Genomic DNA, 24,300 nt, shown 5'->3' on the forward strand with positions numbered 1-24,300 from the left:
CTTTAGTTTTCCTCTGAGGCAGAGCTGATTGACAGTTGTTGAGTAACCCAACAAAGCCGTCTTTAGAACTGCAGCGGTGTCATAGAAATGCTGAGATAGCCTGGGGTCCTGACTGAAAGAAGCTGAGCCAAGTCCTCCAGCAAGGATCCATCTGATATATTGTTGCTGACAGGATACATGTGATGACTGGAGCAATGGGGGATAGTGAATGTAGGGAAACTATAATGACTGATGAAGTTGAGTGAAAAAGTGAGGTCATTTACCTGGAGCTGGGTAGTGAGGTCGCTGAGTTTGACCTGAAGACTTCAGTGTGTACAGGTTCTGGTGTTAACTTGGGAAAAGTAAAATGTATCCAGTAGTTTGCTATAATGGAACGGTAGGTTTTAAGTATTACACTATTGTTTTGAACCTACTACTCAATTTCAGACAAGGAGGTAGAAACACTTAATCCTTTACAATATGCCTTGTTGTAGAGAATTGCACCATCTTTGCAGACAATCTGTTGCTAATCTATCAATTTACAATTCTCTGCAACATACAGTACAAATACGACATATGGGCATAATTTGCAGGCAAATGTTAACAGGTAAACTAGGAACTGGGTTTATTGAGGTTACGGTTAACATGGGCAAAACTATTCAACTTAACTTCATCTCTCCAATATCAGAATTGTTATTCTGCTCCATGTACACTTTAAAAAAAAGTGTTTTTCTATTAGTGTGACTACGCACCACACATCAATGAATTTACAGCTAAATTACTATTAAATTTCATAATTTTTTCAGAGTTTTTTTCATTGTCTGAATTTTCATAGTTTTTTAAAAATACGATCAAAACTTTTAAAACATAAATGTGTGACGTAATTTTATTTACAATTTGTTTGTAAAAATACAGAAAAACAATCATTTTAAAGTCACAACACATAATTTGAATAAATGTACAAGACTGTCTTTTATAAATATTTCCAATGCTTGTGATTGTATGAATCTCCAAGTTACAATGTCTGAATAATGTCTAAGCAAGATCAGTTTTTGCTTTTGAATATGGAGCTTCAGTATTTAAAGAAAGTAGCTTTAACTCTAAACTCTCCTCTTTGTTGCACTTATATCCTATTGGGTCTGGTCATATGTTAAGGGAACATTTGTGGAGGGGTTTAAATTTACATTCACTAAACCGAAGTTGCGGACTGTTGGACTTGGACTGACAAATAGACATTACACGGAATTACCAGCGTGCTATACCATGCTATACTGCCAGACATAGCAAGACCTCTGGGCTCCCCTTTGATTGTTATCTGATCTCCTGAACAAGATCTGTCGATCGCAAAAAGACCCACTCGTCCTGGATGCAGCAATTCAGCTAACTAGCCGCTCCATGTATCGATCCCACAGAACAGCTCCGTAAGTCTAGACGGGGAGGACTCTGTATCTATGTCCAGCAGGACTGGTGTATAGTTATTTACTCCCCTGATCTGCAACAAATGACCTTCAGGTGTAGACCCTATTATCTGGGGAGAGAGATTTCAGGAGTGTTTGTTATTGCTGTTTACGTACCACCCGATGTGACATAAGCAGGCTACAGCAGGCTCATCCCAAGAGGCCTTTATTAAAGCTGGGGGTTTCTGTCAAACCCGTATAAAGACTTGATTACCCAAGTTTGAGCATTATGTGAAGAATCCTACTTGAGAATAAGACACTAGAACAGGTCTACTCAAATTTGAATCAGGCATTCAGAGCTATATCCCTCCAGGACTGTTTTAAAAATCCAGAGTGAACCGTTTCTGAACACCTGGAGCACAGAAACTGTGCTCTTTTACATTAAGACCTGCGCAGATAATGTCATGGAGGACAAAGGAATCACGTTTTACAACAATAGGAAACCCTGGTTGACAATGGAGGTACGGTCGCTTCTGAGAGCCCGCAACTCTGCCGTCAAAGCAGGGGACCAAGATCAGTACAGAGTAGCCAGGGAAAACCTGAGGAGAGGAGTCAAAGCTGGATTATAGGAAAAAGATTGAAAACCATCTAACTAATAACAAACCAAGGCAGGTGTGGCAGCACTTACAGCAGAGCAACAAGTCGGAAGCACCAAATGATGCCTCACTGGTGGAGGAACTAAACCGCTTCCTCATTCGCTTTGAGACAGTAAGATCTTACTTACCAAAAGCTCCTTAAATGATTACAGACTCTGTAGTCATGAAATCCTCTGAAAGACTCCCTGTACCCACAAGCCTTAATAAACACCAGTTTGCTTACAGAGCAAACAGGTCAACAGCCATCACCACTCTTTATACTGCTGTGAGCCACCTAGAACCACCGTGGAGCTAAGTCAGGATGCTTTTTATTGACTTTAGTGCTTTTAATTCTATCCTGCTGGACATTTTAGTCAAGAAGCTGACTGACCTGGATTTCCCGCCTCTCACTTGCATCTGGATTAAGAACTTCCTTTCAGACTGGCCACAAACCGTGAAAATGGGGGGCTCCCCACAGAGCTGCGTGCTGAGTCCCCTTCCTGTGTGCTTTGTACACATATGAATGTATCCCCTACCACGACTCAAACATCATAGTCAAATTTGCTACCACTTCAGTGGTAGGTCACATCGCTGAAGAGAATAAAACAGCATTCAGGATGGAGGTTCACAAGCTCGTGGCTCGTGGTGCTCAGCAAATAATCTCATGCTGAACACCAAAAAGAGATGGTCATGTATTTTACAAGACACAGAGGAGACATTGCCCCATTTCAGATAAGCAGTGACTTTGTGGAGAGAGTCTTCTCTGTCAAGTTTCTCGGGGTGCATATTGGTGATGACCTAGACTGGACCATCAACACATCAGCAGTAGAGAAAAATGTTAAACAGAGACTTAATTTCCTCAGATTGCTGCGGGAAAAAAACACCTGGAGGTCAAACTACTAATGACTTCCTATCACTCCACAATAAAAAGCGTATCAGCGTATTGAATTACAGTGTGGTACTCAAGCTGTCCAATGGAAGACAGGAAACCCCTGCAGAGAGTGAAAAGACAGCACAGAAACTCATTGGCTGCCCCCTGCTTTTCCTGGAAGACACTGCCAACCTCTGCTATATCACCAGGGCGAGGAAGATCGTGTCAGATTATTAAACCCTTTAAAACCCATTAAACCCTGCCAGATATCTCCTTAAACTTCTGCCCTCCGGCAGGACGTAGAGATGTATCAGGAGACGAACAAACCGACTGCAAAACTGTTTTTATCCATGGACTATTAAACTTGAAAGTGTGATTTAAAACGTCATCTCCAACTATTATGGTAAAGTGCAATGCCCATGTGTGACCATTGCGTTTCTCTCTTTTATTCTACTTTCTAATATTTTTACTTAAAGAGTCTGTGACCTGTTGTTTTTCTTAATGTGATACTTTTTATTTGTATTTAAAAGTGCATTGATAGGAGCTGCTCCTCTAGATTTCATTAGAGGGTTATCATTAGAAACAGGCCTACAGTGCTGGATTTGTCTTTGGAACAAATATTTGATTAACTCATGAATAAATAAGCTAAATCACATTGTCTCAAGTCAACACAAAATGTAGTGTCATAAATAATATTAGTGTAAATATGTCTCTAGCATGATCTTACTGTGCTTTTAGTGCCCTCTGCTAACAAATATTAAAGCACATACTAGTGTCTATATAACCTTAATTTTATTTTCTCATTCACTGAGTTCATATCAATGTGCAGATTGAAACTAGGAGAAGAATAAAATTGTTGATTAGTTTGCTACACAAAACCTGTTCTTACTGTTTTCACTTTGATGATCCTTGTTTTAGGATCATGATTGTTTAGGTCACACACATCTTTTCCAAAGAAACTCTAACAGTTTACATGAATGTTGTGCTACTGCTACATATTTTAAAATGAAAAAGAAGGTGATTTGTAGTAATGTTCTGTCAGCTTAATATCCAAAGTAATGGTAGATTCCACCTGGACTTTATACAAAATACGGACAATATAAAGTCCAAGTGCTAAGCTTCTGTAAGCATCGTGTGCCTTCAGCACACTTTATTAGGGAGGATTTGATTTGTGTTGGTAAAGTGATGATGACAAAGCTACAAAAATGTATTCTTACAATATAGTTGCTCTTGTTTTTATCCACAGCTTAGGATGTAATTGGTAGATCAGCCCAAAGTTGGCTTATCTGTTGCTTACAGGTTCTAACATCTGATAATACAGGGATGAGAGGAAAAGAAAATGGACGATCACTTCTGGTTTTATAAATAATTGTTCCAGTCTCACGTTGCAGACAGTTTGACATGGCAATATTGGACTTTAATTGATACGTGAGAAATGAAAACCCTTTTAACAAACCCTATTCTTGACATCAATATAGGCTTGAAACTAAACTTATACTTTACTTTTTGCAGCTCTTTTAGGAAAATGAATAGCAGGCTTTCCACCTATTCCATCTCAAGATTGGTTCACAAACATTAGCCTGCTGTTTGCATCAAAGTTACTATTTGTCTGGTATTAGTTGGCGGAGATTCACACACAGAGATTACAACCAAATAACAAACCGCTTTTATGTTCAGCCTGTTTTGCATTGCTGATTATATAGGTTTAGGCCTATTGAACAATCTATTTAGTTTTAACACAGAAGCCCTTCAGACATCATACAGCAACAAGTCTCTCCAAATACACCCAGGTTGGTCAGCTGAATGTGGCTTTAGTGGGGATAGATTGAAAGGTAGACTGTACCCTGTTCTGAGCTTAACGTTTGTTTTAAAAAAGATTATCTCTAGTTGACGTGAAGCGATAAAATTTGATTGATCAATGTGTGGAGTTACTGGCGCATTAACGTTAGTGAGCAGACTCAGACTATCCTGCCTGATTATTAAAGTGGATATGCTGAAACATTTGCAATTGCCTTATACTCTAATTGATGATACTGATGCTGATGATCACATTGCCCTGTAGAGCACATGTGAATACAACAAATCTGATTGGTGATGCTTTACACTGAGGTTTGAGTTTGGCTGAGAGTTTCTGCAGCATCAAAGATCCGTTGAAGCCAGCACTTCTGATGGTAAAGCCTCCAGACAAAGAGCTGCGATCCACAGCGCTGTGGTTATCAGTGCTGGGTTTTGACCTGGTGTTAGGGGCTAGCTTGCTGATCAAACAGTGATGTGTTGACTCAAATAGCTGGGGGCATATTCAGACAGACAGGCTCAAAAGAGCCACAAACCCTCATCAGGCCTCTAGACTCACAACACTGTGCTGCCTACAAGCAACTTCTGCCAGCCATTTATTTTGCGCTAATTAGCCATTACAACATGAAGGGTTTTCCACTGAGCCACTGAATCCTGGGCAGTCAAAGCTCCCAGTGCTGACAACACAGGCCTGAGTCAGCTTGGAAAAGACTCTTTGTTCACACTCTCACATATACACATGCCCATACTTGCACATAAAACACATGCAAAAACTTCAATAAAGTCTAACCCCACTGGCCCTCATGTCATATCAACCTCCCCCAGCTATTAGGGCTGCACAAATAATTGTTTTAGGTTGCAATCTCAAGTCACAACGGTTCAGTATGTGCATTCATTCTTACATTGTTCTTGTCTCAACTTAGCAGGGAGATTTACCACTTTATCAAACCAAACCTAAGCTGTATTAACATATGACAGGCCTGGATTAGACCTAGTGGTCAAACTGCACAGTAAAAAGGGGCAGATTTCAAAACAACCCCTAACTTCCACAGGCAAAAGACTAAGTGGTCTTTGCAAACTGCATGAGAGAACTCAGACATTACCAATTTATAGAATTTCAGTTCTGTACATCACTACGGTGAATCTAAAATGAAACAAAAAAGTGCAGACCATCTGCTTTATTAAAAGAGTTTGGTCAAAAAAAACTATATTAAATTGGGGGGGGGGGTTCATAACACCAATTCCAATATGGTTTTTATTTGGGGGAAAAGTAGGATTCAGGCAGCTTCTCATGTTAAGCTAGTGCTGATGCTACATTTGGTGGTAAAATGACACTCACTAAGCTGTCAGTAAGTTTTTTTCTCTGTAAGTGGGTAACTACTGTGTAATTAGCAAGCTGTAATTTACTAGGTTACCATACCGTCAAACACAAAAACACTTAATTGGGGCAGACCAAAAACAACAATTACTAGGAATTAATTCACTGAAAAGTCAAACAAACAACCGCAAAGCAAAATTCTACATACAAAGGTGGTGTGAGACATATTACAAAATTATACGTCAGGACACAGGAAAGAACACAAGGAGAATTAAGACATAACATAAGAGTCTCTGGCTTAATCTTCCAGTCATACATGTGATTATACCTGCAATTATTTTGACAGTGCCCAGATATTACAATGAAAGGGGGAAATTCCTCCGACATTTCTAATGGTAGCATGAATAAAACCTCCTCTACCCACCAATGGAAAGAACGAGTGTTTAGCTATTTTTTTGTTTAATACATCTAGTGCTTCAATCATGCATTCAGAAATACAATACAAATATAATCCAAACTTAAAAAATGTTCCCTACACAAACATATTTAGTTGCCAAGAACATTATATTTAGGAGACAATGTTGGCTCTTTTAGATAAGGTTAGGGTTTAGTATCTCAAGTTTAAATAAATATAACTTAAAACTTAAATATAATTAACATTTACTTCTTAGTTTAGTCGGGTGTTTCACCACATACTCTAAGTGAGTTGTATTTAAAAGCAGTATAATTTAACAATATTAGTGGAAATAGTTTAAAGAATAGTTATTATATTTAATATTTTATTATTTTGGCAGTATTTAACTTAGGCAACTGTTATTCTCTAACCTCAAAGAGCTCTGGGTTGCCTCAACAGTACAAATAGCCCTTTCATTTTAGAGACTGATATTAGCCCAGTCATTTCCATCTCCCTGTGTACTGTATATCAAAAACTATAACACTGTGGATATTTGGGATCTTATTAAATGCTGTCTCATTGTGGCCTTTTAGAGAAACAAGCAGGGGAAATGTGGGTGGCAGGAGTTTGATGCAGAAACTTTTGTGAAGTGATCGTTGTGAGGTTCAAAATGGGTCACGTACTTTGGGCCTGCATGAACAAGGAAGATGGCTGTTCTCATTGTACATAAAGATAAGCAGATTATGACATAATCATGACCTGCTGCAATTCCTCAGAACACACTCTGCTTTTTCTGTCTATGTCTACTTCCATTACCTTATAGCTATGTGCAAGCTAACGATATGTGATCATGTCCGGGTTGTCCTATATAGGGCAAGAATGAAAAATGGAGATAACTAGATCTTATTCAGAGTTTTTAATTCAGGTTTTCGAATCATTTGAAATGTATTTTTGTAAATAGTACAAAGACAACATATTTGATGTCAGCAACACACATTAAAAAAAAAACATGCTGATAAAACAAACACCTGGTGGAACATCTCTTTTTTGATCAAGGCCTTGGAAATACAGTTTCTCAATGTGAAAACAATTACCTTTAGTACATACTTTCACAAAAACATTCAGCCGACCAATTCTGTTGAGGAAATCACACCTCAGGAACAAGCTGTCAGTTAACACAGCATCACAATGTCAGACCACATGTTGTATATATTCCAACAGTCCAGAGGATAACTGACACAGCTGCAGTCCAGACCTGTCACTCACTGAAAACATTTTGAGAGCAAGAATAAAAAAAAAAAACGCTTTCAAACTACAAACAGATTGTCTCCTCAGTTACCAAAAATCCAAATAAAATAAAGGGCTGATTCAGATGTAGTAAACACCCAATCACAACTTCCTGATTTGAAAATCATTCACTTTTTATTATCACCTTACACAGCTTCACAATTTTTGTGGAAATGACAGCTTTCTTCAAACTCACAAAATATATAAAATTTGAATCCCAAAGACACCAGAAATATAATAAATGGAAAGGGCCATCAAAAATGATTAATTTATTGGAGACCTAATGCCTGAATGCATGATGCTTCACCTGAAGCTGATAGTTATATACAAGAGTATAGCTGTTCATTGTTCCTAAACACTCAGATAACAGTCCATCCATTAGTTCTTCGACCTTTGCGGCTTAAGATTTTCTTAACTGTTTCTGTAGCAATATTAAAACACATTAGACACAAAATCTGTTCTTCATTCTTCATTACCACTTCCCAATCCTAAATCAACTAATCACTTGGATCCCAGATAAATCAACTAAATCTGACACTATATCCCTCAAATCATTATGCAAACTGGTGTTGTCGTCCTGGGATGTACAATGTATTATACTGTTATCCTGTCACTCACAACTGGTATTGTTCCTACCTAATTTAAAACTGCTGTGATTAAACCTTTGCTTAAAATAAATAATAAAAAAAACACACACACACCATGGTCCAGAGTATACACACTGTATAAATTTGTGCAACAACAGTCTATCACTTCACATATCTTTTTTAGCCTTTAGCTTTTTGGTACTGTTATTCCAAAAGGGAATTACCAGAGTTGTTGATGATCTTTTGCTGAATAGGTTTTTCCAAATTCATCTCTGTTCTTCCTGCTAGATCTTGAAAGGGCATTTAACACCATCGATCATGGTGCACTTCTTGATTGACTTAGAAAGGATTTTAATGTTTCTGGCATAGCCCTTTACTGATTGCCCTATCTTAAAGTCTCTCATAATAATGCCACATTGACTTTTTCTGATAATAAAATTTGGGAAACCCAAAGGTTCTGTTCTCATACCTCTATCGTTTTCCATTTATTTATTATTTTTTTTTTGGTCAGTCAGAGAGCTGTACAGCTTTAAGAAATAATCTTGTCCTGGTTAAAGTCACTAAAGATAGTCTCTTGGCTTCATATAAAGGACTCCTCTTTATCCTTGTTCTGTTAGATTTTAGTGCTGTATTTGACACCATTGATCACAACATTTTATTACAGAGACTGGAACATGTAATTGGGATTAAAGGAACAGCACTAGGTTGGTTTAAATATTTCAATTTGATTCCAATTTGTTCATGTTAATGAAGAATCCCAAAGGTTAGCTATGGAGTTCCAAAAGCTTCTGTGTTAGGACTAATACCTTTTACTTTATATATGTCTCCTTTAGGCGACATTATTAGAAAACACTCCATAAATTTCCATTGCTATGCTGATGATACCCAGCTATACCTATATCTATGTAACCAGATAAAAAAACTCAATTAATCAAACTTCAAGCGTGTCTAAAAGCATGCACATGCATACAACAGCGCCAAGTGCTGCAAATCTCTGGCAAGCTAGTGAGATAGCCTCCGAACTATATATCCCTGGCTAATTCTATCCAGTGCAGGTCATGAGAGTAAGTAAAAAAAAAATGACTGCGTTGTATTGTGCGATATGGATTCATGCAGTTATGCAAGCTACACCAACATATATTGTGCATATAAAAAATTATCAATATATTCATAAATAAATATATGTGTGGTATTTTTATAGTAGCTAGATCATTTTGACTTAATCATTTTATCAGTAGCTCACAAGCCAAAAAAGTGTGGGCACCCCTGCTCTAAACTTATAAGCTCCAACATATTTAGACCACTTTGATCTCATAATGCAGGCTTACATGTGGTTCCTAAAATTTCCAAAGGTAGAATGGAAAGCAGAGCCTTTAGCTATCAAGCTCCTCTCCTGTGGAACCAGCTCCCAGTTCTGATTCAGGAAGCAGACACCCTCTCTACTTTTAAGTGTAGGCTTAAAACCTTCCTCTTTGTTAGAGCTTACAGTTAGTTATAGCCATGCTGCTCTAGGCTTAGACTGCTGGGTGACCCCCCACCCCCCCGATGCACTGAGCTCCTTTCTTTCTCAGTATAAAGAAAAGTTAGTATCAAAAAACATAGTGTGGCAGTTGTTAAGGAAATAGGACCCAATATGTGTGTTAAAAAGCTCCCTTTATAGTTTGTGTACCAACCAAACAGGTGTTGAGTACTGTAGATTAATACAGTATCTATTGAAGGCGTAAATTAGAAAAACAAATTGAGCGAAATCAAAAAAATAATAATTTAACAGAATGACCAATACAGCAATGCACTTATTATATTAAAAAAACAGGCATCGATTGGTAACTACTGTCAATTGTATACACTATATGTGATTATCATTTCAAGTCTGATGTGCAACCTAACACTTATATATAATGGATGTGTTGTTTCAGCAGATACAGGTTTTCATTCAAAAATTGTCATTGGCAATGGGATGAATAGTTCTGACAGTTTGGTGGAAATATTGATCACCTCCACCAAGTCAATGCACAACTCCTCTGGTTTATTTACTACTTTTCTTCTGTTTCTATCTTTTATACTTAAAAGAATATTGGTACCTTCTGGTAAACTAAAAATACGGAGCCCAAAAAACATTACATACATAGTTAATGTAGAGCAATAGGGAAACAAGCAAAAAATAAACGTTCTTTGGCTTTAATGGAGTGAGGCCAATTTTCGGGCTTCCAGGGGCATAAATCACAATTGTAAATGGAAGAGTTCCAGGATTACATAATACACAAAGGTTCACAGAGGCAGAACTAATTCATGTAGCACAAGGAACAACAGTACACACAGTAGCTCATTCTTTAGCAACCCTGTCTTGTATTAGGAAGGTTTATAACGAAACCATAATTGCTGCCTGGATTAAATTCAATTTTAACATGTTTTTCACATTTACAGGTTAGTGGATGGAAGTCAAAGCTCAAAACTCAGGGAAACAGGGAGCAGGGTTCCACCAGTGTGCTGTTATAGGCAAACATTTGTTTTAGGCTAAATAATAGCCTCAATTAATGTGTGTTTTCCGAACTGAACTAAGGACTAAGGTTCTTTACTCATAAGACCAATGGACATTGCTTGTGAACTTGTATGAGTAGGTGATTGTACCACTTATTGTATTATTATATCAGAAAGGTGATATAAGTGTTTATTATTAAGGATAATAGTGGGAGCCAAAGTTGTACTTGGGTGCATTATATAAAGAGGTGGTTCTAATGTTTTGGCCCCTCGTTGATTTTAAATAGGGTGGCTACTATCCTTAGTTGTAAAATAAGACTTTTTTGCCAACCTTGCAACTCATTTATCTAGTCATGAAAGTGGGCTTCCTGGAACATGTTATGGTCTCTCTAGCACCGGAATCAGTCCATACATGCGGATATTTGCTTTGTTTAAACACAGTGCTGTTTTTTGCTCATAATGTCTACTAGGTAAAGGATGCATGGTAATATGAGTTATTCAGAGAGAGAGTGACAGAAGGAAACTGGGGCGTTGTGTGTGTGCAAAACAAAAACTAATTCTACTCACCCACAGTATCACATGGTTCGTCTTTATGAACGCAGAAATCTGTTCTGAAAGAGTAACAAGACATTGATTACTGCTCTAATTCAAGCAACTATTCGTGTAGAATTAAACACTAGACATGTCTCCACATAGTGATAAATGATATAGAAAAGTAATCATATTGTAGTTTTATATTGCAGGAGCAATATTGCAATTTAAAATATGCAGTTTTTTCAAACTTCCGCTTCTGTATTATTCAGTGCCAACAAGGTATAAACTATAGGAATACCGAGCATTGCATAGAATAACATGTAAATTAGTCTTTCACGTTGACTATACATATACGAGCATGTGCACGCACACGCAAATACCAACTCGAAAATATCATGCAAAGTCAAAATTATTTCCCCCACAACAAAGTGAACTTTGACAGTAAACTGCATTTAATCAACTAGGTGCACTGGTCCAACTTTGGCTGGTGTTTTTCTGTAACGATGTGAGTGATCATTGTGTGATTGCAGCAGTGCAAGACACAAGGATTCCTAAAAGAAAACCTCATTTTGTAATAACGTAATATAAAATTACTTGAGATGCAAGCTTTTTTTTATGACTCGTATCTTTTTCTTAATTGGGATAGAATTGCTCTTTGATGATTTTGAACTGGCCTGGAAATATTTTCACATAAGGTTCTTGAATAAACATGCACCTTTCTGTAAATAAAGAGTTAAAGAAGTTTTAATAATTTAAAACAGACCTGTCAGATGCATTGCATGGGCCTAATGCTGGTTGGGCCAGGGCACACAAGTCAGGATTAGAAGAGGATTGACTGAATTTTAGAGAACTGAGAAAAAAAATTCCTCTCTCCCTCAGAAATCAAAGTCAGAATACAATTATTCCACAACAGAAAGCCTCAATTATCCAAAGCTCAAATCTGCTTGCTGTAACTCAGTTACATTTCCATCTAACATACTTGTTGATGGTCTCAAAATAAGTGACGAAAGAGAAATGCAAATTTATTTTAATAATCATTTTATTTCCTCTTGGTTTTCTATATAATTGGAACAACTCTACTGAAGCATTGCTAACTCCTGAAAGATCTGTTGGCAATGCTTAGGTTTTTAACTTACCCCCTTTACCACAGCAGAGGTCTAAGGGCTTTAAAAGGACTTACTCCTAGAAAACCAGCTGGCTCATATAACTTGGAGCTACTCTTCATTAAGTTGGCAGCTGAAATTATATCTGGACAACTGAGATTAAAGCTCTGGTGAAATTATTGCAGTTTACTTTGTCTTTGGGTTTTGTGAACCCAGTGTTTTCAAAGCTGATATTTTAATCTGTTGTCTCTTGTTTTTAATGTAACTATATTGCTGATCCCTTGGCCAGGTCTCCCTTGGAAAGGTGATCTTGATTTCAATGGGACTAACCTGGTTAAATAAAAATAAAATAAGCAGTCTCTCATTGGCGATGTTCAATTGACTTGAGACAGAGGGAGAAACAGGAAGTGGGAGAATATTTCTCCACAGCAGAGTAAAAGCTTCTGTCAAGGGGCTGCAAAAAAATTAAAGATGGAATTTATACACAAAGTAACTCACCAGAAGGGAAGAGAACTACACACAATAAAAGCACTGTCAGCAGGTTAGTATATGGGGAACTTCAAGCTGTGAGGCAGCAGCGCTAACCACTGTGCCGCACTTAACAAAGGTTTAATCTTTGATTTTTATTTTTTTTTTTATTTCACTGTATTTGTCAAGTAAAGAAGTGGGACCCATAAAAAACTTGGTTTTAAAGATTTCAACCTGTGAGACAAAGATTTGAAAAGTGGAGAGAAAACATAAGTCATACAATTTGAAAGAAGCAGTATGTTAAAACCTGAACTGAAAGAAACACGGAGGGGGAAAGGTTCCCACTGTCATGTGTCTTCACCTCATTGTGAACAGCTTCACCTAAGCAACTAGGTCAACAGACTGACTTAGTTGTCAACATATAAGTTGAATGAAATATTTTATGCACATTTTCGTAGTCCACTACTTACATTTTGAAAGTTCCTAAATATTTTAATGATGCAACTGCAGACAGTCGAAACAGTCAGCAGAGAGTTATTTAGTGTGTGCTGTCTTAGGACCCAGTCTCTGTCAAAGATTATTTTAAACTTGTTTAGTATTTGCATCCAGTAACAGCGACCGATGACATCACAACTGAGGCAAACAGTTGGATCATCTGCAAGGGTTTGATTGTGGATACCGGTAACCCCATCAACAAAGCGTTGCAGTAGTCAAGATAGACCAGCACCTGTACAATGAGTTGGGTTGTATATTCCGTGATGTAGGGTCTGATCTATCTGATGTTGTAGAGGGCAAATCTGTTGCCCTAGAGACTGAGGAGATGTGGTCCTTAAAGCTTAGTTGGTCGTCAAACAAAAATCATTACAAAAAATAATTTACATATGAGTTATTTAAAGACGAAAAACAATTTGGAAAATTAGGTAAAGTGAACACTGAATTTTAGACCATGGTACATTGAACTCCACAGTAACGTGCTGTTAACCTAACGGATCACTCAGAACTGTGACTAGTTTTTAACCTCATGTACGTGATGTACCGTGAACTCCCACACACTGCAATTCAATTACACTGCCATTTTATGGGTCTCAGCTCTGTCAATCCCATCTAATGGCTGGGGAGCAGCAGGCAGAGCTGGCTGCTTTCCTAGTCTCCAGTGCCTGATCAGCTGGATGCAGAAGCAACACTAAGTTGAGCTGACACCCATTTGGAAAAAGCTGGGGGTAAACAGACATAGCGCTCTGCAGCTATAAGTGGAAATCCACAATAGAGGGAAGGACAGGGAACAAATGAGAGAAGAGAAATTAAAGGAGATCTGAGTTAAGGAGAGACATTTTAAATAGAAAACATTAAGCTGGTGTGGTGTGAACTGTGGCAGGCTCCAGTGCTTGACAGCCCTAAATAGGATAAGTGAGAATGGAAAAAGGGTTTATACTGAGGGCTGAGACTGGAATCTATACAGTTTACATAAGTTTTATGAACCCATCCAAGGACCAGTATCAAATATCTCTTCCAAAAGGAGGATCCTAATAAGCTGTATTAGAGGTACTAGAAATGTGTCATCTTTATGGTAAAGGCAGCTACACAGCAGGAAACTTAAAAGGGCTGTGACATACTTTAATTTGCCTGCATACCATCTTGCTCTCACACTGACTGCTGCTGGCACCATCCCTCCTCTCCTCCTCTTCCAGCAGATAATGATCCTGACTGCTCATTGCCCAACAGAGGAAACCTTATGGCAGAGGTGAGGTGGGGGAGCCAAGACAGGAGGGCGCATTATATTTATAATGAGCCGCCTTGAGAACAAAAGGCCACTGTATACATGCCCACCTCGCTCTCCTCGCAGCAAGAGCAGAAAGGATACGATCAGCAAACATGAGTACGTCTGTAAATCCTGGGATTCATTTTTTCCTCACTTCAATTCCTCCTCTAGTTAAAAATATTAAATATGAAAACAATGTCACTTTAGGAGTAGTATTTGCAGTCTATATAAGGCTGGTGGTTTTTGTTATTTTATTTTTAATAAAGGCACTTGTCTGTATGTGGGATGAATTGTGTTCACTCATCCTAATGTCTCTGAATCCAAAACCGAGTTTAGCTTATTTTTCTGCACCACAGGGGTCTATTGTTGTCCAAAAACTACTAAAAACACAACAGTGAGCACAATCGAAACTGTGTGCCTCAGAAGATAAAGCAGGATGTCCATGAAGCACAGGGTCAGTTGTTGCAGTATGCAGCAACTCCAGTCCATGTCAAGAAGTCACATTAAAGCATCCTTGAGTAAGACACTGAACCTTTGTTTTTCAATTACAAAACATGTAGAGTTTATCTTCTCTCTCTGAATAAGAAACCTAGTTTGACCAGTCAGGGTCGAGGGTTTTGAGAAAACTTATTTTTCCAGTTCCAGTCCTCCTGGACAGATCCTATTTGTTGGTCTTCAGTGTAAGTATCAGGTTTTTACCAAGTGTTATGTAAGTAGGCATGTGCATATCAAAAACCTTAGACTGAAAATGCACCTTAATGTTTGAATTAAAAAAGTGGGAATCACATGAAACGCCGTAATACAGTTAAAATAATAATAATATTTACGGGTAAAAATGAAACTAATGCAAAGTACATTAGCGTCTAAAACTAACTCGCCCACCACAGCTGAATGTTTAACTATTCATAAAATTCATACAAATCTGCACTGTTGGTTAAGCTGGGGTTTGCAGTTTACTACAGTGCATATTTACATGTTCTGTTAGTACATACAGAAGCTGGTTTCTTCTAGTTGAAAAGTTGTTTGCACACTATAAAGGTGGCAGCATATGGGAAAGTGACAACTATTCACAGTGAAGAAGGGGGGAGCTTTATTCATTCATATTATTCCTATTCATATTATTTGAGGAAATGCTGGCTACGTACCTGGTGACCAGCACAGCAGTATCTACTGGAGGGATGTCATCCTTTCCACCAGGAACATGGTTGGTGCCAAGGTATCGTGCCCCCCCAAACTCTTGATACTGCCATTGACAGAAACTCTCCAGAGACCTTTCTCCATAATGGCCCACCTTCAGCTTTTCCTGAAGAACACGTACAGAATGGATTCATCTCAGTGAATCTCATCATAGGAGTAACAAAATACAAAGTAATGCAATACTGTAATCACATCACATTTTCCTGTAATGCAGTAATGTGGCACATTACTGTACTAAATTAATTTAGCAATTCATCATGATGTACCACATTTGTGATACAATTACTGAGTAGATTTGTGTTGATACTTTGCGTGACATTAAACCAAAACTGTCCACATAAAGTAAAGATATTAAAGACGCTAAGATTAAAAAAATGTTCACATATTTGTTCATAACAATAGTCCCTGTTAAACGGTGCATTACAAGTCTTCTGTGACACAGACTCATTCAACAGCACTGCCAGTGGTACAGAGTCGTTCACTTCAAAAAGACCAAGAGTTTTATTGACAAATCAGAGAAAAGCAACAATCGCTGCTGGATTAGTAAGTCTTTAATATTCTCGTTTATGGTAAGTTGAATTCCTAAAGGGCTGTGCAGTGTTGTATCAGCGAAGAGAGAGGGAGAGCACAGCAGAACATTAAGGACAAATTCCAATTCTCACATTAGCACAAGCTTAAGTTGCAGACTGTAACATTAAAGGAAAAAGAGAATCCTTTTTCCTAAGGGCACACATGTGTGCACATGGTAGTGAGGTTGTTAAGGTCACTGGAGAGTTAAAGAGTCAAAGAGTAAAAAATCAGGCTTACTGGGCGGCTGTGAAGCAGCACCAGCTTAGTGACTCGAATGTTGATCCTGACTCCCAGGCTCTGGTGGTGGAACATGTTGTAAACCTGGAATAGATTTAGCAATCAGAGGAAAGAAACGTGTGAAAGAAACAGGATAGGAATAAAGTAGATGTTCAGTTTCATAATATCCCTAAGAAATAATAACATACAGTAAAAACTTTTGGTGGAGCTCTGGGTTTCTATCAGAAATCTCAAGTAATCTGGTTAAGTATTAACATCCAGAAAGCATCAGGTTCTGTCCAGTGCCGGTCTAAACTAACATGTCATGACATTTCATGTGACCAGACATTCAGAGCATTAGCCAAAAAGGACCTTGAAATAAAATACAAGAATTACACTAATACGTTGATTTTAATAAAAAAAAAAAATCTAATCGTCCTACCTGACTTTAATACACCTAGGCAGAGAAATGTCAGCTTTAAAACAGACTAATTTATACGCTTTTACAGGGACCAACAGTAAAACTAAATCCATTTAGTTCATTTAACAGACAATTAACAGACAATTAATCCATAATAATGTATCTTTTATTAGTTAGTTATTTAACTATTAAGTAATTAGTTAGTTAACTATTAGTTAGTTATTTAATTATTAAGAAACCTGGAAAGAAACTACAGTTTTCAAATAAATGCAGCATTCGAAGGAAGTAAAAGTAACTTTAAGTGAAAAGTGCCTTGAAACCCCTATGAAGATGGTCTGGTCCGGGTTGGTTGGTGGCTTTTTTTGTATGAAAAAAGTATAAGTAGCTGAGCTGTTTGTTTCACAGAAACATGCTTAGGCTGCCAAAGCTACAGTAAACACACAATGGCAGAGCAAAGTATTCAAATACAGTAGATAATGAAGTTACCATGAAGTTACTGTGCAGAAATAACATACTTCACCAAATTCCCAATGTTGCAGTTTGACAGTCACAGCAATTTAATAAAGTCACATAAACAGAGCTACAGCCTGCATTTGTTTGGTCAGAGCGAGAGTGTCTGAGCCAAAGTATTCACCTCAATTATGGCCTCCCTGATTACTCGCATTAGTTATGAGTAAGACTTGGGGCTATTGCTTTTGCCAAATGGGAGTGTGAGAGAAGTGGCCACATGCTAACAGCATTATGGTAAATCAAACATGTGGGAGAATGTGTTCATACCTACGTCTTATACTAATGTGACTGAGGAAAGGATCAACATGAAAAAATGGCCTTGAGTAACATACAGCTTTGTACTAACTTGACTTCTACTAACACACGGTGCTGTAAAAAATACTAACTTGTTATTAGCAGTCATACTATCCATAATCAGTCTTTAATGCAGGGCTGCACAAGCAATATAAGCATAACTGAAGAAAAAGTAGGTTTGAAAGAAATCACACAGCAGCTAACCTACAAAAGCATTAGAGAATTCCAACTGCTTACTGTGACCTTCAATCCATGGCAGAAGTTGTACCATCATCTCTACAGATAAGATGGATAACAAGTGCTGGGCTAGATTTGGCAAAGAGCAGCTTCTCTGCATTAACCCAATCTAAACCCTGATTGTATAATAATATGAATAATAATTTAGTGGTATGCATTAAGTTTCCCAAACTGACTGCTGCATTTTATTTTATGTGATTTTCTCATCACGACTCATCATGATTTCATGTTTAACATCCATACTGATTTACATTAAATTACATTAACATTATAACAATCTTGGGTCAGGTTACAGAGTTTGTGTTTTTCAGCTTAAAGTGAACTGTATATGGTCATATAACTTTCTACAGCTTTAGTTAAGGGTGTTAATGTTCATCAACGCTTTTAAACTTCCCTCTGACTTCCCTATATTAAAATATTTCTCTGCTTCATCATCATCTGAAGGTCTTCTGGGAGAGCTCTGGAAAAGCAGACTGACCATGATTACAAACTCTACAGTGTGAGCAACAGCTAGATTACAATCGGAACTGACGGTTACTCCGAGTGATGTCATCTGGAGGGAGTTTTCAGCTACAAGTAGAGAAATATTTTGATAGAAGTAAGTCAACTTGAAGTTTAATTGCATTTATTTACATTTCCTACTCAAACAAGAATCAAAAGAAGCAAGTTCAAAATAAGTGAAGTCCTTTGATAGCTAGAGAGAATAGTTACTGCAGTTTCTTGAGGAATCGCACATTTTTTCGCTTTACAAAAACAAGTGGCTACCTGAGATTACAGAGGTTGTTAGGAACATTGAATGTCATTGAATGTCCTCATGTCAAACATGGAGACTTATCTACCCAGTAATTACTGGATTACCCTCATTGTAAAACCCACTGGCTTTTTGTCAAGGCAACCAGCAAGATGCCAACTTTCAGGCTGGCCTACATAATTACGCCATCTTTACGGCACTTTAATAACATACTGTAGGTAAACACACATTTGTTTCAGAGTAGCAAAGCTTCTTGATCAACATACCATGAAGTGCAAGACAGTGATGGAATATTTGAACTATTTTCCTCAGGCCACTTGAACAAGCATCAACAATATGGAGGGTTTTGTTTGTTACCTGTGGAGTTGCTCTTTGTATTTTCAGTAGGAATAATTAAATCATGTGCAAATTAAGTGCGGATTAAATTTAAATTCAGAAAGCCAGTACTGCTGTTGTTGGTTTCTTACCATGTTCATCACAGTCAGCAGAAACCTCTGTGCTGCCTCTGCACCATGGTATTGCACCATGTCTGAGTCTGCCACCACCACTGTCTCCACAGTGTATGCACTGTGCAGGCGAATGCCGTTTCTCTTTCCACGTCCTTCCTCACCCACTTTTGACCTCTTTGCTTTCTTTTTCCCTGCCAAATAAAAGGCAAGACCAAGGTTAGAAATTAGACATCTTGACTTTTTAGGGTTAGGTTAGGTTTAGGTTATCCTTTTTAGTTTTAGCATTTTAGGGAAGGAAAGGGTGTAAAAAGGCAATTGAAAGTCATATATTATGACTTAATTATCAAGGAGACTTCCTGGATTTTTATGGAAAAATGTCGAAGGAGGAGATAATATTTAGTGGATGCTGGCTGATTTGGGGCTTCTGCCTCCTTATGCAAGTGTGGTTCCACCTAACACACTTTACATCATTGTGACTACATTTCCATCTATGCATCTGCTAAATCAACCACCTTTCTGTTAAGGGTCACAGGAATAATTAAATTACATATCAAAGATGAACACGGGGTTAATATTAACTTTAAATCTGAGACATGGTCAAGTTGTTCATTGACATTGTACCGCTGGTAACTTCACTTTACATCACATAAACCCACTGCAAATTATTAAAAAGACTGTTTTTATTTCTCTTTCTGTAAATATGGGGATATATGCTAAGTCGGTGTGGACAGATGTAAATAATATTTCCACCAACATCATTCAGTCAGTCTACATCTCCCTGCCTCAATACCAACCTAATGTAAAGGTATATTTAATAATTCAAATTTGTCCCCAATCCTTTGTACACCACCAATACAGTGATATCACATGTGATATCTAAAACATACCATAACATAAGATAACAGAATGAGGGAAGCAGATGCTCAAAAATAAGGAGAGACGTTTATCAATAAGCAGTCATAAGTAGGAAGACATATCAAATCAAATCAAATCAAAAGTACAAAAGTAAAAGTTCTCTGCTTAGAAAACAGCGCATTTTAAACAACACAGATTAGGGTAATTATGGCAAAAATAATAAAAACATAAGTAAGTTTCATAGGTCACTTTTGTTAAAGGGGGAGGTGATTTTTAAACAAATTATGTGGTGACATGTGGCTGACCCATAATGATACATCATCATTAGTTTGTAGTATTAAAGAAAACAGGTGGTGGTAATGTTGTAGCTGATCAGTGCATACACCTCTAATAAAATAACATCGTTTCTGTTTTCTCTTGCACGGTGCCATTGGCTGTACAGGTTGATTAACACTGCAGCAGCACACATCAGCTGATCAAGGTTCACTGGGGGAACCAAGGGACAATTAAAGCAGACAAATATTAAATAAAAAAAGACTCTAATGACCCTTGGTTCCCAAATTAAAGAAAGAACAGAGCAGGGCAGTCGTGAGTTCTAGAGGAAGGTAAGCAAATAATTGGACCATTGATAGAAACCAATAATGACTAGCAGACAGAAAGTGAACCACAATGCCCTCATCCCAAATCATACAGTGTGTATATCACCTTGGCTTTAGAGACACAATAATCATTGTTTGTTTAAGTACATACACTCCTAATAGGAAAATGTAAATCTTAGTTTTTTAATTTGGTCCAATAACACCTGACAGGATTCAGGGTGTAACCCGCATCTCGCCCTATGACAGCTGGAATAGGCTCCAGCCCCCTTCTGCAACCCTAAACAGGATGAGCTGTTACAGATAATGGAATGGAACAACTGGACACTGGTCAAACAGCTGATTTTCAGCATTACAACTTGAAAAATTCAGTCAACACCAACATTTTTTGAAACTATAGAACATTCACTTGAGTTTCTGGATCACTTGGCTCAAAAGTGCAGCCTAACCCGAACCCTGCACAAACCTTATTATAAAGTACACCAACAACAGAAAACGTGCCTGGAAATTACAGCTCTAAAAAAGACAGCTGAGAGCTAGTGGCCCCATAAAAGTTGCTACATATCCCACCCAGGCAGAAAAATGAGACTGCCCCACAGGGATTACAGAGCTGCTCTATGTTTGGAGGGGAAAGCCTTGTAATAAAAAAGATGGGAGGATGAGTATGAGTCAGACAGAAACAAAATAACAGTGCTTTGAACTGTGAAACCAACACCAGCTCTGCAGGGGAACACAGACTGTGCTTGCTCAGCACTTTGTGGGAGTACATTGCATCAAACAATCATTAAACTGCTGCTGCTGCTCAAATCTAAAGTAATTACTGTTACAGTAATTACTGTTGTTTAAAGATGTTCAGATGATCCTCACAAAGCAAACTTCCACTAAGATAAGAAAAGCTATGCTTGTTATATAGTTACTGTAGTCATGATGGGTGTCCATAAAAATGCCAAAATAATATAGAATAAACCACACAAAACCTTTATCACAATAGCTCATATCTATGTACTTGGTCAACACTGTTTTGACTTTTCTGAGGCTCCTATAGACTTTCTGTTTCCCTCCTGAAATGTTTGTACAAACGTCATAATTGTAAAATAAACTTCTGGGTTTGGGTCTGCATTTCCACAAGGTTAAGCCCATCTAATCCTATAATACATCCATGGCTCCCCACATCCATGCACATTGCATAAAGGCCTATTATACTTTTAGAATTGCAAAACTGTTACTTGTACATCACCAAATAAATATCTACCAGTGAGTCAATATTATTGCACAACAAAGAGCTCTGTGGCAGCCCGCCATGCTAATGAGACCCCCTACCATGCCTGCATGACAGGCAAAAAAGTTATTTTATATCTAGTGATATTACATTTACGACTAATGTTGTTTTTAAAGTACTGAATGTACTTCCAGCGGAATCTGGCGTCATACACAATATATTTTATGTGTTTATATGTGTTTTACAAATCACTACCTCTATATATATATATATATATATATATATATATATATATATATATATATATATATATATATATATATATATAATGTGCAGGAAGCAAGTAACTTGCTCACCTGTTCCACACAACCAAATTAAATTGCTACACCTACTCACCAGTGTCACACACCCTTTGTCATATGTCCAAACACCACTTAAATGACTCTTCACTCAAAAAAAAAAACAGAAAGGCCAACCATCACCTCCTCCAGCACTTTCTCCAGAAAGACTTTAGAAAATAAAACCAGCTTTTTGGCTCAGCATAACAGGGGTTTTCCACCGTGCTGCCGTTCTTAAACCTGCCAACTTCGTTACTCCAGTCATTGTGAGGTCTTCCCTGCACACTGTAGTGTAAGGGAATGTGTTCCTTAAATTGTAATACAGTTGAAAGCAGTCCTGTTTAGCATGAGCACAAAGCTCCATGCAGGGAGGACAAACACAGGTAAAGACAGGATGTCTGTAATGTGCCCACACATCCAGCTCTAGGACGACTGTCAGAGGAGAAGTTCTTGACTCTACAGAGCAGGACAGATGCTGTTTCAGTCCACATTTGTGGGTTATAGTACAGTAGATGCTGTGCAGTCTGCAGGCAGAAACTTTTAAACGACTCTGGACATCACTAACTCACTGGCCTCCTAAAACAGATACAGGAAAATACAGGACAATTGTGCACTTCCCCAATGAGTGTTTATGGAGGTTTGATGACATACAGCTTCCCAGACAATGGTTGGAATGTCTCTCCCCACATTTAAAGCCCCAGTACACAGTATTTTGCACACTGGTGTGATTTGCTCCCTACCACTGCTGAGACACACGGTGCTGTAAAAACCAGTGGCAGTTTGAGAAGAACTCATAGACAGCACTCCCATGGAAAAGAACACTAACAGCAGCTCAACTGCTACACTGTGCAATCCCAGTTTTCTGTAACAATCTAACAAATAAAACTTGTTGGCATGTCGATTTCAATTTAAATGCTTTCATGTGGCACTCAAAGTTTGCACAAATAGAAACAGAGCAGCTATCCAACTAAACCAACCGTACAAAACGTGGATAATCACCAACAAGTGCAATGCAGTCTGATATTACTCTCTGTCCGCTCTATGTTTCTTATCCTCATACATTACTTTATTACCAATTATCTAATTAGCTGTGCTTATGGATGAATAAAGTATACCAAGCTATGCAGTGCAGTAAAACATGTCGCAGTTTTTACCCAAAGTATTCAGGACGAGACTCCAAAATTCCATTCTGCAAGACCTGGCCATCAGGGCCAGATCCGGCTGTTGCAATGACAAAGAGGCCTTTGCCTCATTATAAATTAGTGTACCACCAAATTTATTTTGAAGCAATTATATTAATGTAAAAATGTTATATACTAAGAGCACAGTAGCTTGTGAGTACAACAACTCATTCCATTTAATAATTTTTTTCTAAGACCAAAAGCATCTAGTGTCTTAAATAAGTAACCGTGATCAATGCTTTCTCTTAATCAAAAGACAAAGGTCCACATTCAAAGCCCGAAATTCAGACAGGTCAATAATGGTCCATTTCAAAAACGCATTTTTAATATTTGCACATTCGGGAACCGAGCAAAGGAGTCTTCCATCAAATGTTTCTCTAAACTTGTTGCATGTTTTAAATACTGTAGAAATAAGTACAATGTGGGTGTTGTATCAATAAAGACTAACGTAATGTTACTACTGATTTAAATGGTGATCTGAAAAACCAAAAGGAGATACTGTAACAGTAACAGTGTTGCTGTATGTCTGAGGTACAAACATTTTGACCAGCCACCCCTGCAAAGGCTGGTACCATTTATTCTATGTCAATATCTCCTGAGCTGTGTATAACAAGCTATATGATTTGTTCATATAAATAAACACAAAATCCATTTTTATTTTACAAAAGAGAGCCATTAGAATAGTTAACAGGGCAGATTATTGGGCATCAATTAATACTATTTTAGAGGCTCTAAAATTTCAGAAAAAGTGAAATTCAAAATACTACTATATTAACTTTAAAACATCTAAATGCTGGTTATAATGAGAGATAACAGATATGAGAGGAGTGTGTATGTTAAAAAAACAAAAAGTACAAACTAC

General features: G+C 37.7%; 1 protein-coding gene across 2 annotated transcripts in view; it reads right to left on the reverse strand.

Annotated features, from left to right (window-relative positions):
• adamts17 (ADAM metallopeptidase with thrombospondin type 1 motif, 17) overlaps positions 1–24,300 on the reverse strand; it is a 117,635-nt gene that overhangs the window by 74,796 nt on the left and 18,539 nt on the right. For both annotated transcript variants that reach the window (XM_067493821.1, XM_067493814.1), the window contains exons 4-7: positions 19,268–19,440; positions 16,609–16,692; positions 15,750–15,907; positions 11,308–11,351 (exon numbers count right to left, since the gene is read on the reverse strand). In XM_067493821.1, the coding sequence (XP_067349922.1) occupies positions 11,308–11,351; positions 15,750–15,907; positions 16,609–16,692; positions 19,268–19,440 (459 nt within the window). The remainder of the gene's footprint in view (positions 1–11,307; positions 11,352–15,749; positions 15,908–16,608; positions 16,693–19,267; positions 19,441–24,300) is intronic.

This window comes from Channa argus, chromosome 2 (genome assembly GCF_033026475.1).
Source record: "Channa argus isolate prfri chromosome 2, Channa argus male v1.0, whole genome shotgun sequence".
In the NCBI taxonomy this organism is placed as follows: Eukaryota; Metazoa; Chordata; class Actinopteri; order Anabantiformes; family Channidae; genus Channa; species Channa argus.